The sequence below is a fragment of the Hypomesus transpacificus genome, chromosome 6 (genome assembly GCF_021917145.1).
Source record: "Hypomesus transpacificus isolate Combined female chromosome 6, fHypTra1, whole genome shotgun sequence".
Classification (NCBI taxonomy): Eukaryota; Metazoa; Chordata; class Actinopteri; order Osmeriformes; family Osmeridae; genus Hypomesus; species Hypomesus transpacificus.
In genome coordinates, this window is record NC_061065.1 from 4405414 (window position 1) to 4423236 (window position 17823).

At 45.5% G+C, this 17823-nt stretch overlaps 1 protein-coding gene across 7 annotated transcripts in view; it reads right to left on the reverse strand.

Moving 5' to 3' along the window:
* The window catches only part of adgrg6 (adhesion G protein-coupled receptor G6), a 48317-nt gene that overhangs the window by 397 nt on the left and 30097 nt on the right, over positions 1 to 17823 (reverse strand). For 5 of the 7 annotated variants that reach the window (XM_047021435.1, XM_047021434.1, XM_047021438.1 and 2 more), the window contains 18 exons: positions 16768 to 16856; positions 16605 to 16657; positions 16434 to 16469; positions 16156 to 16304; positions 15825 to 15936; positions 15381 to 15469; positions 14696 to 14897; positions 14299 to 14464; positions 12374 to 12511; positions 12007 to 12123; positions 11425 to 11470; positions 11201 to 11307; positions 10986 to 11113; positions 6481 to 6749; positions 6049 to 6151; positions 5396 to 5679; positions 5076 to 5177; positions 4750 to 4905 (listed from right to left, as the gene is read on the reverse strand). In XM_047021435.1, the coding sequence (XP_046877391.1) occupies positions 4750 to 4905; positions 5076 to 5177; positions 5396 to 5679; positions 6049 to 6151; positions 6481 to 6749; positions 10986 to 11113; positions 11201 to 11307; positions 11425 to 11470; positions 12007 to 12123; positions 12374 to 12511; positions 14299 to 14464; positions 14696 to 14897; positions 15381 to 15469; positions 15825 to 15936; positions 16156 to 16304; positions 16434 to 16469; positions 16605 to 16657; positions 16768 to 16856 (2346 nt within the window). Of the gene's footprint in view, positions 1 to 4592; positions 4631 to 4749; positions 4906 to 5075; positions 5178 to 5395; positions 5680 to 6048; positions 6152 to 6480; positions 6750 to 10985; positions 11114 to 11200; positions 11308 to 11424; positions 11471 to 12006; positions 12124 to 12373; positions 12512 to 14298; positions 14465 to 14695; positions 14898 to 15380; positions 15470 to 15824; positions 15937 to 16155; positions 16305 to 16433; positions 16470 to 16604; positions 16658 to 16767; positions 16857 to 17823 lie in introns of all 7 variants that reach the window. The other 2 variants (XM_047021437.1, XM_047021436.1) reach the window with 1 other exon arrangement.

Genomic DNA, 17823 nt, shown 5'->3' on the forward strand with positions numbered 1-17823 from the left:
AGACGCAAATATAACCGTTTCTCAAACTTGTGTAGTAACACTGCTGTTGTTATAATTTGGTTTCTACATTGTTACGACATAATTGCAAAGTTAACAGTTGTGTTACTAGAGAGATCTCAGTTGTGTGTAATGCAACCAAGTTGGGTGTTACCCAGAATTGTAGTCAACTTTGTCAATACTATAACAATAACGTAAATTGTAATATAATAAATACATTAAACATTTAATTTAACTCTTGAACTTACAAGGCACACACATAAGGGAATTAAAGTGATGACCAGTGGGAAAATTTAATCATATACACAATATGTATAATTCATGGGTAACACTTTAGAATAATGGTCCGTTGTTAATGAGTAGCTATGCAGGAAGTAATAGGTAGTTCTACATTAACACTGAATTTAATACTATTAACTAATATGGAACCAAGATTAACTAAGCAGTAAGTAATAGCTAATTTAGTACAAAGGTAGTTCCTTGGTAGGTATTTGTTTATAACTAAATAAATATATCCTCATTGAGAACTACTTGTGAACTATGACCAATTAAGAAAATATAACCAATGAATTACTAATCACAAAAGTAACGTCTACAAAGGGAACAATTGTTTTTTTTTTTTTAACTCTTAACAGGGTCATAACATTTCAAAAGCTTGTGCCTGAAATGAGTTCTTTGTGGAAACCAGTTTATGAATATTAACGTTATAACACGTCCCTGTATGATTATGGGACAGGTCCCCCCAATATTTGATCATACTGTATGATTATGGGACACGTCCTCCCCAATATTTGATCATACTGTATGATTATGCGGGCAATTTCGATGTGTCTGCTATTAGGTCTTTCTGCAGCTCAGAAAATATCAAATCACGGCCGGTCCGTTTTCCAAATCCAGTCGACTTGGCTTACCAAAACCTATTTGTCCTGAATCCATGTCATGTTTTCCCCGAAACCTATACTGGTGCAACGTCAACGAGTGAGTTTGGAGCGCGAAATCATTTGGCAGTGGCACATTTTTATGGATTGTAAATATCCAGTATTTGGCTAACATACAACAACAACGACTAGGTGAATTTCACTAGAATTTCGAATTGTAGAATTAGTGCAAATTTGGAATTGTAGAATTAGTGCAAATTTCGATTGCAATTCTATACAGTTTGTATGAGGGACTTTTTACAAGCTAGCCGACAGCTATAGTCTGGCTTTACAGCTAGCAACAACTGTAGCTAGCGTTTTGGGCCATGTTCCTGTTCTCTGAATTGGGTTATCTAGCAAGTTATTTTACAGTCCTGCCATTTGTTCTTTCTTCCTTAATCATTTTTATTCCTTTGGGAGCGTTGCTGTTGTAGTGGATAGGCCTATACGTTGATTTGGGTTAGGGTTAGCCATGTACTTACTTATTACTTATTTAGCCATTATGTTTGACTCAGTTTATCATCACATTTTGTTGAGGGTGTTGAATGTTTCATTCCAAAATACCGAAATTTTGTTTAAATGCTAGGTTTCATCATTTTGCAAATGAATAAAAGTAAAGAATGTTTAATTCAGACATATTTTACAAAATGCTTTATTCTTGCATGCCCATGTGCATTTTTGCATTATGTAGGATTTTCTTTTACGACTTCATGAAAATCTTCCAGTGGATATAATTAAAAGAAATGTTATCCAATCACTGCAGTTGTTTTATGTTATATATCTTGTGAGGTGACATGTTAATGAGGTGTTAACATGTTTTTCACTTTGAAATAATGGTCCAGATTACAGTTACTGCGGGATGATATGGTAACTCTTGAGTAATTAGTGAAGAGTTAACATGTTTGTCACTTTAAAATAATGGTCCACATCACAAGTAGTTACTGCAGGATTACAAGGTAACGCTTGAGTAATTAGTGAGGAGTTAACATGTTTGTCACTTTAAAATAATGGTCCACATCACAAGTAGTTCTTGCAGGATAACAAGGTAACGCTTGAATAATTAGTGAGAAGTTAACATGTTTTTCACTTTAAAATAATGGTCCACATCACAGGTAGTTCCTGCAGGATGACAAGGTAACGCTTGAGTAATTAGCGAAGAGTTATACTGGTTTTCACAAGCAATAGGCCTATAATAAGTCTAATTTTATATTTGACAAATATGGTACAGGCATACATTTCTGTGAGGCACTAGTGATATTCTAACAAACATTGTAATCTGGAAGATTTGGTTTTGCGCTTATCGCAACATAAATGCAGGATGCAAATTGTTTTTGAAAAGAGAACATCAATGTTAATATTAATATCCTAAAGAGAAGTCCTCCTCAGGCGGCTACTGTAACATAAAGGTAGGTCTTTGGAGTCTGAGACATTGAACTGACACTCAAGAGCTCATAATAGTAAACTAATACAAACATGAGAGTGTCAGCATCACTTCCTAATTATTATTTGTTTTTACAAATTATCATTATTTGTATTATGCCATGTTTAAGTTTGAAATAAACAGAGAACATTTGTCCATCCTTTCGTAAGAGTAGGTAAAATCTCAACCTGTAGTTAACGTATTTGGGGGAATATAATATTCATAAACTGGTTTCCACAAAGAACCCATTTGAGGCACAAGCTTCTGAAAAGTTCTGACCATGTTATGAGTAAAACAACCAAATTGTTCACTTTTTAGACATGTTACTTTTGTGATTAGTAATTAATTGGTTATTCTTTCTTAATTGGTCATAGTTCACAAGTAGTTCTCAAGAGGATACATTTATTTAGTAATAACTAAATACCTACCAAGGAACTACCTTTGTTGTAAATTAGCTATTACTTACTGCTTAGTTAATCTTGGTTCCATATTAGTTAATAGTATTAAATTCGGTGTTAATGTAGAACTACCTATTACTTCCTGCATAGCTACTTGTTAACAATGGACCATTATTCTAAAGTGTTACCAATTCGTGTACACACAAGTAATATCTTTAATGTGTGGTATCCATTTTAAACAGTAACCATGTTAAGTTTGTACAAAGTGTGTCGTCGCACCGATGCCTACCCCTTTTGGTTTACATTTTTCTTTGGTCAGCAAATATGTTGTTTGGACCAATGTTACTGTTTAAAATCGAAAAGGCAATATTGTCTCAGCGGGTGTTTGCATGCATCTGCACATTCTGCTGGGAACTTATTCCTATGCACACACTCATGTTCACACACCCTCAGACGGTATGCAGTACTCAGAACTTTGTATGCTCAACTGATACCCTGGATGTTGAGCTTGTAGCCAGGTGATAGACCGTGCCGGGCAGATAGATAGCTATGGCACACTGCTCCTCGCTTGTCTCCTTGAGAGAACATTCTATACTCAGCAAGATACTGTGTGTCTTTCCTGAAGCAGACCAGTGACTCACAGTCCTTTTACAGATATCAAGCAGAGATTTGAACCCATGTCTAACCAAAGACTGACTCCTTTCTCCTTTCTCCATGGGTCCCCATTAGCCCTAAAGAGGTTCCTAACAAATTATACCAAAAGGTATCATCCCTATAAACCACCCCAAGGTCCAAGAGTGCACTGGTAAGACAGACATCAATGGAGGTCATCACTGAATAACTCACCTCCACGTCTGGAAGCAAGAGCTAAAGGTTATACCTGCCTATATGCAATCCCTCCTCGTAACGGCGTGACCTAATCTAAAAAGGGCGGGAGTTATGCCTGACCATCGCACGTCTGAGGTATTGATAGAACAAGGAGCCCAGTGATGGTGTGCCATCCATCATGGTGGAGGTATCTCAGAGTTCACATACAAGACTCTGATCAAAGCTTTGATTCTTCACGTGTAGGCAGGTCTATGGTCAGGCTTAACCTCTCCGATTCCAAACGTGGAACACATTCCACACACCATCCTCTGCTTGTGCAACTCGATATGCTTTATGGGGCTGTCTCTATTGAATGATGTGGGCCAGGAACAAGCACACACACACACACAAAACACAGACACGCACACTGACTAGACAATAGTGGAGAATTGCAAGCTGTGAATTTCAATCGTGTGTGTATGCGCCTGTGCCAGGCTACCAGAGTGATGCTAAAGCAGTAGTAAAGGCAATGAACTCTTCTGGTGCCAGCAAGATTAGTGTGGTAGGAGCAGTGTCAATGTCCACACCAGGCAAACTGGCTGCTCTACCAAGCTCTCTCATTTGGCCAGCTCTGTCAATGACCAAACTCGTATCCGTGTTTCAGTGTTCTATTTACACTGGGACTCTCTCTAATAGTCAAGGAAATCTGTTATGAACATTGTTAAAATGAGAGACCGAGGCAGAGCAGAATGTTTTGCCGTAAAATGTCACATAAAACTGGATTCAATCTTACTGTGAGAACATGGTGTTTGTAACCCACCACCAAGCATGCCAGGGTCGTCCTTAACATGTTAATTTCCACTCAGTTATTTCACGATTATTTCCATTATAGTCCAAATTATTTGCCAAGTCAAGTTAGTTTGACATGGATATGGATATGTTCACGGGAAGTTAGGTTGAATCCAGACTTGTGTGACCTCACAGGGGTGGCGGGCCAATTATAACACATATCACACGCAGTGATGCATTCTGATTGGCTCTGATGCAGTTTACCTCCACTGGCCTCTCCTCCTGCTATTGGTTGGAACTCTCTACACACCACAAACATAAATACACATACAGCATATCAGATAGGTCGATATGACAGCACACTTCACCTTCTGACACCAGGTAGTGTGTGTGTGTGTGTGTGAGTGTGTTTTTTGTGTACCTGTGTTGCTGTTGCGTTTCGTGAAGGGGTTGAGTGTAGCTTTGGCCTTGGAGGTCCAGTTGGCAGTGCTGGATCCAAAAGAGCTGGAGGACAGAGATTTGCCCAGGTTGTCTGAGCTCACCTTCTTAGTGTTGTTCGTGGCTGTCTTACTCCAGTCTGCAAAAGAGGGGAACCCAAACACGCACGTACAAAAAGAAGAGTTACTTTTGCTTGACTGTTGCTCGGCAGTTTTGTTAACCTGTTGGCCCGTATTTGTCTGTCAGTCCATCCATCGTCCATCTGTCACTTGACGAGCCTGCATGCCTCTCTGTCTGTCTGTCTGTCACCTGAGTTGTCTGCCAGTCTGAAGCGTCCGCAGCATAAGTATCTCCTCCACTGCTTCTGTACATTCTCCTTCAGCGCACAGTGGAACACGAAGATGAACAGACCTGAAAACAGAGCGAGAGCGAAAGAGAGAGAGAGAGGCATAGAGAGGAGCGAGAAGTAAGGGATGAAGAGAAGGCGAGGTTGAGTTCTTTCCTGATCTTGGTCTGACACTGCCCCACGCTGACCTCTAGTGGAAAAAGACGGCGACGCCTTCGAGGACAGCCCAAGGTTTGAGCCTTGGGCTCAAAAAAGACACGGTGTGCGTGCGCTCGTGCGTTACCTTGCAGGGAGTTGAAGATGGTGAACAGGTACATGAAGGCCAGATTGACGGGCCCCCAGGCGAAGAAGGCGAAGCCCCAGGTCATGCCCAGCAGGAAGGTGAGACTGACCACACTCCGCAGGTTCCGCAGCACCTCCTCCCGCAGCGTCCGGTTGCTGCGCTTGCCGTTGCGGCCGCAGATCTGAATCATGACCACGATGAACATGGCCACGTTCATCAGGAAAACCAGCGAGAAGTAGCCCACGCACGTCACGTAGAACACCACGGGGCTCTGGATCCAACAGCTGGCATGGACACAGAGGGTGGAACTTTATCACTATACTGGCAGGGACAGACAGGAGAGGGTCATTATATTGTTTCTAGATCAGATCGTTCGTAGAGACAGAGAGGAGAGGATCAGTAAACTGTTTTTAGATTAGATTGTTGGCACGGAGACAGAAAAGAGAGGATCAGTAGCCTTCTGTAAATCCATGACAGGACTGCAAACCTTGAACAGATTCAATTCAATTCAACTTTAGTTCGCCATGTATACAATACTAGGAATTTCATTTGGTATTCTCCACGCAGGCTATTCCATCACCAATAGAACAACAGGACAAAACAGAAAAACAATACAAGGACAGATGATAGATGACTCATCGTAAACTACTCACAACTCTGAGGATCCCTGTCCGGTGTCTCCGCGCCCGTACTCCTGCTTCCCGTAGGACGTCCTGTCCACCGCCACCACCATGGCCACTATGGCTGCAGGCAGACCTGTATCACACACAGCGGAGACCCCTACTGGTCAACTACTGGTACTACAGGAGGGAACCTACTTCTAATCTCTGTTACTGATTTGGCAAACCAAGAAATTAAGCAAGGGTTAGGAGAAATCAATGGTTAGGATTAACGAACCAGTTCTTGGTTCTACATGCGTCTGTTGATGCCACCAACCTGCTCTAAAGACCTGTGCTAATTAGCAGAGCAATTATTTGAATTAGCCGGTTTAGTGCACAAGTAGGCCCAACTCGTGGTAGGACTTGCTACTTCCTGAACCTGACCTTTTACACCTCTTCCATTGGCCAATAAGGTAGGCCCCTTACCCCATCCTACGATGCAGAACTTGAGGATGTATCTGCGTATGTAGGTGTTGAACACCTTCACCAGAGCAATGTACATGTGGATGGACTCCAGACCCATCCAGGTGAACGAGCTCAACAGGAAGTAGTGTAGGAAGACTGCCACGGCCACGCACAGCCCATGCATGTTCAAGGAGGCCAGCCAGCCGTCCAATAGGAACAGCATGTTGAGGAAGAGGAGGGACGTGCTAAGGTTCATCAGGATCTTGGAGGGGTAGTCGCGACGTAACTTCCTGTTGAGGAAAGGAAGAGGTGAAAAGCTGAGTGAACGCTGGGTTCGGTTGCAGCTCCAGAAGTTCTGTTATAGTGTTTCTGCTGGTTGTTAAGAAGATCTCAAGTTCGAATCTTTTATTGTCAGATGCACAGAACAACAAAGGGTCAGACTGGGCACTGAAATTCTTAGGACGAGACAACGCAAAGCAACCTGGCATAACATAACATATAAGTACACAGAACATAGATTACATCTATGATAAGCAAAAATATAGTAAACCTCCTAATATACAATAGTATACCATATGCAATACAGTATACTAAACCTCTAAATACACATAATACACATAATAACCTATACTAACCTTATAAACCTATGCTAACCTAAGACAAGTGAAGTACAATAGTGCAATATTGCTGATAGTGCAACCAGTAGCTGAAAGTGACAGTGTGTAATGTGACTAGTGAGAAGTGTATCAGTGTCCATATCATTGTCCATTCAGAAGTCTGATGGCCCTTTGAAAGAAACTGTTGTCCAGTCTGCATGTGCGAGAACAAATGCAACGGTATCGCCTGCCAGAAGCCAACAGGGTAAAAAGACTGAATGATGGGTGGTAACAGTCTCTTAGAATCTTGCCAGCTTTCTTGAGGCATCATGTGTGGTAGGTGTCCTGTAGGGCTTGGAGCTTCCTGCCGATGATGAACTCAGCCGCCTTGCGGTCCCTGTCTGTGCAGCTCCCATACCACACTGTGACGCAACCAGTCAGTATGCTCTCTATAGTGCATCTGTAAAGGTTAGTGAGGATGACTGAGTCCAGGCCAAACTACTTCAGTCTCCTCAAGAAGAAGAGGCATTTCCGGGCCGCTTTGACAACCTTGTCCGTGTGAGCAGACTAGGTGAGATCATTGCTGATGTTCACCCCAAGGAACCTGAAGCAGCTGACCTTTTTTCCCTTTGGATCTGTTGATGTATAAGGGTGCATGCTACTCCTCCTGCCGCCTCCTATAGTCCACAATCATCTCCTTGGTCTTGCTGACATTGAGAGAGAGGTTATTATCCTGACACCATGATGTCAGGGTGTCAACCGCCTCTCTGTAGGCTGACTCGTCACTGTCAGAGATGAGGCCCACGATGGCTGTGTTGTCAGCAAACTTAACAAGGAGGTTGGAGAGGTGCGTTGCCGCACAGTCGTGAGTGAACAAGGACAACAGGAGAGGGCTGAGCACACAGCCCTGGGGGGTGCCAGTGTTGGTGATCAGTGTGGATGAGGTGGGACTACCGATTCTCACCACCTGTGGCCTCCCCGTCAGGAAGTGAAAGATCCACTTGCAGAGGGAGGTGCTTAGTCCCAGGTCCACAAGCTTGGAGACTAGTCTGGAGGGGATGATGGTGTTGAAAGCTGAGCTGTAGTCAATGAACAGCATCCTCACATACGTATCCCCTTTGTCCAGGTGGGAGAGACGACCTCTCTCTCACAGCCCACATTGCTGCAGTCTCCCGGTCATGTAGATTCACCCTCTACAACATCCGGAATCGGACAGGAGATACCTGTCTGAGCATTCCACCCAGCTACTAGTCCAAGCAATTGTCCTCTCAAAGGTGGACTACTGCAACTCGCTGCTCGCCGGTCTCCCAGCATGCGCAACCCGCCCTCTTCAGAGGATTCAAAACGCAGCAACCGCCTGGTCTTCAACCTACCCAGACGCTCTCATGTTACCCCGCTCCTCATCTCCCTTCACTGGCTACCCATAATGGCCCATATCAGATTCAAGACCCTAGTAGTGACCTTCCAAGCGGTGAACGGGACTGCACCCGACTAAATCAAGTCTCTCCTCCAGCCTTACACCCCCACCCGCCACCTACGGTCTTCTTCTGACAACCGTCTGGAGGTCCCACCGCTCAAGAGCACCCGGTCCCAACACAAGCACTTCTCCTGTCTGGTCCCCAATAGTGGAATCAACTCCCCACCTCCATCAGAGACACTGACTGTCTCCTCACCTTCAAGAAAAGGCTTAAGACGCACTTGTTCCAGGAGTACAATGGTACTTAGGAATGATTTGCTGGACCTGATGCTAGTTTCCTCCAGGATCACAATGACTCTTATTGAGAGACTTGTTGCTCTTGTTAGTTAGTTGTAACTGATTTAACATTATTGTACTCGCTGTGAAATATTTTATTGTTGATTGCTTTTCTACAGGTACACTCCTGCACTTTTTGAAGTTCATGTTGTTTTATTGTAACTTGTTAAACTACATGCTCTTATGGTTCTTCCCTTTGGGACTTATTTGTTTTTTCACAATGTATGTTTCATGTTTTGGCTACCCGCAATGTTTGGGGCTATCTCGTTGTTATGATCAATGACCTATGCACTATTGTAAAGCTCTCTCTTGGACGTCGCTTTGGATAAAAGCGTCTGCTAAATGAATAAATGTAACTGTAAACTGCATAGGGTCCAGGGTGGGAGGCACCGAGGGGCAGATGAATGATTTGACTAGCCGCTCGAAGCACTTCATGATGACGGAGGTCAGTGCTATCGGGCGATAGTCGTTCATGCAGGTGACCTTGGTGTTCTTGGGCACGGACTTTGTGGGTCTTCTTGAAGCAGGTGGGGAGTACAGACGTTTTCGAAGATGTCACTAAAGACCCCTGGTAGCTGGCCAGCGCAGCCCCTGAGGGCCCTACCTGATATGCCATCTGGACCAGGTGCCTTGCGAGGGTTGATCTTTTTGGAGCACAGCCTCACCTCAGCTACAGTTAGTGTAGGCACACCACTGGCTTGGCCTTCAGCTAGCTCCACTGCAGGGGGGGTCACTGTCCCTCTCAAAGCGAGTGTAGAAGGAGTTCAGCTCGTCTGGCAGTAGGACAGAGGACTGGGTCTCACTGTAGCGTCTCCCTTTGTAGTCTGTAATGGCTTTAAGTCCACTCCACATGCGCCTGGTGAGAGCCATGGTAGCTGGCCATGGTCCTGTAAGCCCATTTCGCTGCTTTGATGGCCTTCAGAAGGTCGCATCTGGCCTTCTTGTACTGATCAGGGTCCCCAGAGTTAAAGGAGACAGTGCGGGCTCTTAGCTTGGCCCGGACCGCAGCACCAACCCAGGGCTTCTGATTGGGGAAAGACCGGACAGCCTTCTTGGGGACGACGTCAGCTGCCTTTGAATGCTCTATAACAATGGTCAAGGATCTGGTCTCCACGTGTGAAGAATTCAATGTGCTGATAGTACTTGGGCAGGACTTTCTTCATGTTGGCTCTGTTGAAATCACCAACAACAATGAAGGCTGCCTCTGGGTGCACATTTTCCAGACCATTGATAATCCCATACAGTTCATCCACAGCAGCTTGTCTGCCTGGGGGGGGGGGGGGGGGGGGATGTAGACTGCACTCATGACCACCGCAGTGAATTCCCGAGGCAGATAGAAGGGTCTGATTTTTACAGTTAGCCGCTCAAGGACCGGGGAGCAGTGAGATGCTAGTACCGCTACATCTGTAGCCCAAAGAGGGTTAACCATAACACAGAAACCTCCGCCCCTGCACTTGCCTGAATCAGCTGTCCTGTCCTGGCGGTATATGGTAAATCCCGACAGTGTAACCGCCGTGTCGGAGATCTGCGGAGACAGCCAAATCTCGACGAACGCCAATACACAGCAGTTCCTGATGTCCCGTTGGAATTTGACACAAGCTTTAAGTTCATCCATTTTGTTGTCGATGGGCTGAACGTAAGTAAGTAGGATGGTTGGAAAAGTAGGTTTGAAGCACCGTTGAAACAGATCTTTCTGTTTCAACTGTTCATTAGCAAGATCTATTGGGATTTTCAGGTCATTATCAGTATCTACCTGTTTTTAGTGTTCATTATAGAGATATATCTGTTTCTACTGGTCATAATGGAGATGTATCTATTTCTACGGGTCATTATGGAGATCTATTTGTTTATACTGGTCATTGTCTGTTTTTATTGGTCATTAATGATGTGTTTCTGTTTATACTGGTCATTATGGAGATCTATTGGTTTCTACTGGTCATTATGGAGATCTACCTGTTTCTACAGTTCATCATCTGTTTCTACTAGTCATTGAGGAGTTCTATTGGTTTTCTACTGGTCATTATGGACGTCTATTGGTTTCTACTGGTCTTTATCTGTTTCTACTAGTCATTAGGGGATCTATTGGTTTTCTACTTGCCATTATGGAGATCTATTGGTTTCTACTAGTCATTATGGAGATCTGTTGGTTTCTACTAGTCATGGGGCAGAAAACTCACTCGAAGGCGATATACGTGAGCAGCGTGGCCGCAGAGAAGATGGCGGAGATGCCACAGCCAATGTAGGTGATGAAGGTCAGAATCTTGGTGTTCTTCTCGTCTATCAGGGCAGCTGCTCCAGAGATATCCTACACACACCCACATACGTTTGTGTTTAGTCCACGAAAAAGATGTTTGGAGGTCTGATGTTTCCATGCAGTAGGAGTAGGTCTTACCATGAGGATACCAAAGTGTGTGAGGTGGTCACAGAGGCAGACGGTCTTGTTGCCATTGGAGTCAGGGCCGACGCGGCACCCCTCACTGTTCCAGGCCCCGGTGCCATCTAGTGGGAACACACAGGAGCATCTCACATGTGATAGTACAAGCAAAACCATGAAACTACGTTGGCTGTTTCATCGTAAAATATGTAGACAACGAGGCTTGAAAAGATCAAACTCACCTTTCATGTTGAAATCCCAAAACATGCAAACAGGATTTGGGGAATGCTGAAAGGCACACACACACACAACACATGGTTTTCGTGTCAGGAAAATGAAGGATAGATGTATGAATTTAGATTTGTTTGCAATTGTAGGCTACTGTTAACAATTATCCAGCTATGATCATTATACTGGGATAATCTAGATTTAGATATAGGCCTATATGCCTGATGCCTAAACATTTGAAATCAATATGTATTGAAAGTTGTTTTTCTAGCATGTTGTAGCCTACATATTGAACTGAGGGAGAATGACAAAATGAGAATGTCCGTGGTGAATCATAGTTTTCCAGTTGGGTCAGTGTTACAGGAACGTCTGGTTAAACAACAACACGGGCTAAGCCTGACAGTTAGCCTGCCCCGGACCAGGCTAGTTTCGAAGCATAAATTGCCATAGTAACTGAGTTCGAAGTACGTTGAGTATTCGGTAAACTCGCTTTATGGAACAGGCCTCAGGCCAGTTGAGTACAAGGCTGTTCAGATGATAGACCAGGCCAGCACAGAACCTGGCTGTTCAGGTGATAGACCAGGCCAGTGCATTACCTGGTAGTTGAGGTGGACAATCTCAATCTTCACAGGGTCCTTCAGATTTCGAATAGTGCAGTTGCCCACACTGCTGGCGACCACGTAGCTGTTGAGAGACAGACTATCCCGCTCGTTCTGAGGAGGGAAAACAAAATGGCGAGTTTGAAAACACACTTGTTCCAGCTTGGAATGATAGGCTTTCTTAACATGCCATGGTGGAGCAGTCATACTAATTGGCAAAAAAAACAATTGGTAGCTCCAGATCGGGTATGGTTTGAGAATCCTTGCTGAATAACCCACATCATGAAGCCGTGCATTGAGAATGGGTTAAGTTTGAAGAAATGTTGAGAAGGCTTGAGAAGGAACAACCTAAACTTCAACCCACCTGGAACAGGCCAATCTTGCTGAAGAACATGAAGTTGATTCTGGAGATGTCTGAATCCGTCGGGGTCAGGTTGTTAAGCAGGGTGGCAGGGAGGATGACCTGAGCTAAAGGGTTGAGTTGCTCGGACTCAAAGTCAATCTGGACAGAGAGAGAAATGAGAAGAGAGTCAAAGGGGGGCTGGGGGACTTGAAGCCACACTCTTCTCCATAGTTCTTCAGGAGCAATATGATTCTGGCTTGGGTTTCGTAAAAAATGACAAGAAGATCATGTTTACACATTGAAGAGAAAATACGTAATAATTGTCCCGTTATTAAAGTTTAAAGCGAGGTGTGATTCTCTATGGCTTGCAGTTGTCTAAGTCAACCCACTCTGGTCAACCTGGACTGTTAATACAGCCTTAGCTCAGCACAGCTGGAAAAAAAAACATTCTTATGCCGGAAATTGGTGCGCCCTGTGTGTTTTTCTCCGACTGCTTTAATATCAGAAATTGTTCTAACTTCCCCAACTTAAATTTTCAGTTATCCCTTGAAGATGATCCGAATATACTGGCTTGACATTATAAACCACTATCGACTCTTGTATCAAGTACTTCTGATGGCCCTGTCACATGCCCAGTAGTCCCCTGTGGTCCCCTGGTACTGAACCATGCCATCTGGAGGACACACAGCCCCCACCGAGCAGCCCTCCAGGGGGGCCTTGCCCCGCAGAGGACCCCCTGTTGCCATGACACATTATGTCCATGAGAAAGGATCTGTCATTAGCTGTGATTAAAGCCAGGTTGGCACAATGTTGGCACATCCCTGTTCCGTTCCAGGGGGCATGGTGAGAGAGAGGCACACGAGAACGACTCACGTGTGTCAGACAGAGAGATGAGAAAAGGTTGTTTTACCTTGAGGAATATTCGGGAGAAATGAGCACGCCTTAATTTGTTCCATGACGGTCACGAGGTTTGTCAGTTTGCCGTCTCTTACTCAACTGTGAATGTGTGGACTCGGGTCAAGAGTCTGTGGTCACAGGCAGGTCCTGAGGTCACCTGCATGTGCTTGGATGTGTTGACGGTTGAGAAAATAACGAGAGACTGAGGGAGGCTTGTACCAATATACAGCATGTCCTTGAGAAAAAACGTTCTCTGAGTCACCTCTTCCAGCTACAGCTTGCCTCCTCTTCTCCTTTCCTCTCCTAGTAATCCAGTTCACCTTCTCTCCTCTAATTCATCTTCAGCTAACCACCGTTGATAACCCCGCACCAGCTATCCTCCTCCGCTCTATTCTGCTTTTCCTTCCTACTAATCAAGCCCTCTTCTTTCCTTTATCTTCAGCTAGCCTCTTCACCTCCTCTCCTCTATTTGCCCCCTATCCTCTACTCCACTTATACCTTTCCTCCTCTCCTCAACTGCTGCCTTCCTTTCCACCCTAGCCCGCCAGGAAAAAGGGAAAACTTGCAGAAGTGTCAGATGAGTCATATTCGGGGCTCACAGTGGAACATGGGAGCCACATCAGTGGAGAATTCCACTTTGGCTCATAAGGGCAACCACATCTCTGTCCCCCACCAGATGAGGTGGCTCTACCAAAAATCCATAAATCGTGGTAGAGAGAATAATGATCTACAGCAATCATCTACTACAGCCTTTCTCAACCCTGGTCTTCTGGGACCCCCTGCCCTGCAAGTTCCAGATGATTCCCTGCTCCCATACACCTGATTCAAATGAATGGGTTATCCAGCTCAGCAGAAGCCTGGTAAGATCCTTTTTTTATCAGGTGTGTTGGAAGAGGTAAAGATCTAAAACATGCAGGGCTGAGGACCAGGGGTGAGAAAGGCTGATCTACTACATCCAGAACAGCAATCGTCCACACATGGATGGATGGCGCAACTGAGGAAAGGAATTCTAGCATGGATAGCTGTGTCGGTGTATGGGTGCATTGTACCTGTGGGTCAGTGGTGTTCGGGGTTATGAAGGCACTGAAGGACGTCCCATTGAACTGGCTGGCGTTGAGGGCTGAGATGCCCAAGGCCAGGTTTCTCGACGTGATCGTCACCGAAGCGCCCTCAAACTCTATCTTCTGCATTAGCTCATCCACTGTCTTCAGAGTCCTAAGGCAGAGAGGGAGGGCTACTATAACCAAAGAGGAGGAGGAACAAGGAGGTAGGCGTTGAGGAGCTGAAGAAAGGAAGGAGAGGAGAGGAGGAGAGAAGAGGAGAGAGGAGAGGAGAAGAGAGGAAAGGAGGAGGGAGGGCAAGAGAGGAAAAAAAACAGTGAAGAAGACAAAGGGGGAGAAGGGGGAAAGAGAGAAAGGGAAAGAAAGAAGCAGAGCCGTGTCCTACCTCTCGGAGGCAGCGGCCAGAGCGGTGTCGGAGCTGGTCATGACGTTGGAGATGATGGTGACCACGGTGGTGGCCAAGGTGGCATTGATCTTTGCCACGCCCACCAGCTCCTTCACCTTGGTGACCACCTTAGACACCTCGTCATTGGACAGCTCGTTGTTGGTGATGTCGGCAAGCTGAACGGCCACCTCCGCAGCATTCTCTGACGGAGAGAGAGACAGAGACAGATTATGAAACGTGTTTTCTCTTTATTTGACTAAAGGGACTTTAAGAGACAGAAAGTGCCTTAAGTGTTTTAGCGACTTTTACGTCAACGTTGTCTTTGAATTAGAAATGTTTGAAGAAGAAAGACAATTTTAGTCAAAGAAGACTTTTAAGTGTGTGTGTGGTAGGTAGGTAGGTTGGGGGCTGTTAAGGCCCTTGCACAATGAGTGCAAAATTTCCGCGTGCATTTTTTCGCTCTCGTCAGCCTCAACATTCGGTGGCTCTAAATTTCCCAAAAAACTATAAAAAATGCTGGCTATGGATGCGAAAGCGCAGAAAATCAAACCCGATCCGAACTTTTATTTGACGTACGAAAGTTTCTGAGGCAGTGTGTAAGCGCGATTGACATAACGTATTTATTTTTTTACGCGCAAACATTTCGGATACGAATTTCGGACTGTGCAATAGCCTTTAGCCTTACCTGCTGACACCTCAATGGTATCGATGTCGGTGCAGTTCCTGAGATCTGGGGCATCCCAGTAAGCTGTGTAATTCTGTGGGCTGATCACACTGAGGACACACAGAAATATGTCACTGTGACGGGGCATTGCGACTGCAATCAGGCAGACTGATGAGTCACAGAGCTGAGTGAGAGGGAAGCAGGAATTCAGCTTATTTTCTGAGGAGAACAAACACTGTCTCTTGTGTCTGTAGTGAAAACTCGGAGCTGCTTGTGGGTGTATGGCATCTGTGAGTATCTGCTCGTCTCTGGGTGTCTGGGCATGTACTCTATCTCAGTCAGGTAATTCGCTTTGAAGATGTATTCATCCATTGCAGTCAGATAGAAAACACATTGAAATGACATCATTGAATGATCTCAGTCAGGTAAAAGCAGATACGGTCTCGATTCGTGCGTGTGACTCACCAGGTTCTAGAGGCGTTCTGGTCTTTGTTGGGGAAGCAGGGGACATACTGAGTCACGGTGGGTCTGCTCTCTGGCCAGAGATAGTGGAGGGGGGTCTCCACAAGACAGTTATCTGAAGTGGAAGGGGTACCTCTTAGACGACGGATACACTTGCGTTGTGTGTGTGTGTTCTTACAACGGTGTTTGTGCATGTGAGTGTTTCTGTTTGTCTGAGTGTGTGTGTGTTTCTGTTTGTGTGAGTCTGTGTGTGTGAGTCTGTGTGTGTGTGTGTGTTTCTGTTTGTGTGAGTCTGTGTGTGTGAGTCTGTGTGTGTGTGTGTAAGACCGCCTACCGACAGACTGTACTGCGACGGTGGAGACCACCAGGCCGGCGCCCATGCTGGGGGCGCTGGCCTGCAGCTGTGCAGAGATGGCAGCCTCCCCCGGGGTGAGGAGGGAACCAGACCTGGTGATGTACACCAGCAAAGCGTTGCAGGAATAACTAACAGAGAGGAGGGGGGGAACAAACGATGAATATCTTTCTTGTCGTTTTCTTGGACTTGCAGGGGGCAGGATCGACTTGACCCTGTGAACGTGACGTGATTGTCGTGCACGGCGATGGAAGGTTTACCTCTGAACGCTTCTCTCCTCCCCTGAAGGATAGACACTAGAGGAGAGGAAAAGAGAGGAGAAGGGGAGGAGAGAAGACAAGAAGACACAGTCAGGGATCCCACAGCTCAGAGACTGGAGAGGCACACAAACAACACAAATCCCCATGATGCGCTCCTCCCTTCCCGCTCACCTAACATAGTCCACATAGACAGCGTGGGTCCAGTTCTGGAAGGTCTGGTTCAGCTGAGGAGAAAGGGTGAGAGAGAAAAAAAAAACATCACCAGTCTGGTCAGTGTGCTGGCCGGTCGGTCGTGGCTGTGAGCGGACAGAAGGAGCAGAAGGAGAAGACTGACCCACTGCGACACGGTCTTCTCGATCTCCAACTCGGTCCGTGAGGCCTCGCTGTCGCTGACCATGAAGGACATTCTGTAGAACAGGCCCTCTGTGGAGGAGTGAGAGAGAGAGAGACACACCACCATTGATATTTGATCATTTCAAACTGATTTCTATCACATAAGAGTATTCTGTGCAGCAGAGCAGGTTACTGGTGTGTTAGTGTGTGTTCAGATTGTTAGACTGTTTTGGAGTCATATGGGCCATCGCCTGAGATATTGTCAATGCTGTTATGTGTATGCAATCTGGAACCAAAATATGAATGTATTTACGTCTATAGGACAGGGATTTAAAAGACGCAATGTCAATCCTGTTTCTGTATCCAGTGGTTCCTTAAATGTGTTTCCAGCAGGACAGGTAGTTACTGACAGTTTTGGGTTTCCTGGCCTGAGAATGTTTGCGTACGGTGACGCTCTGCTGCTATGCATCACAGTTACCACTAGGTGCTCCCCAAACTACTGTGTTAGTTTGATCTCAACTATGGCATATTCCAGACCAATCTAGACTAGATCAAGTCCACTCCTGGGAGACTTCAGAACAAAGCCACAACATCTTCACAGGATTTTTCCTGAGTTCTCAAAGAGAACTACAGAAAACAAGCTCTGTAGATTTGAGGAAATTTGTTTGCGAAGCAGGAACCTGATAAGATGGAGGGACAGCTTGGGATGTGGGCTGTCGGATGACACCAGTGTCAGAAGTCTCCCAGGAAACAGGACAGAAATGAGAAAAGACAGACAGACGAGGCTGTGCCCAACCAATCAGCAAGGCCGAGGCCAGACTAGCCCTCTGTGATTGGTGCAACTACGATCCATGTTAGTGTGCTACCAACAACCACATCCCAAATCACAATCACCAATCTCCACGGCTACCTCCGCGTCCAACTCTTTCCGCCTCGTTTCGATCCGGGCCCGGAAAAAAACTACATCTCCCAGGATTCAAAGCCCAGAAATCATCCAGCCACAGGAGAGACTAATCACTAGTGGAACTACAACTATTCATCCGTTCTGTCTACATCT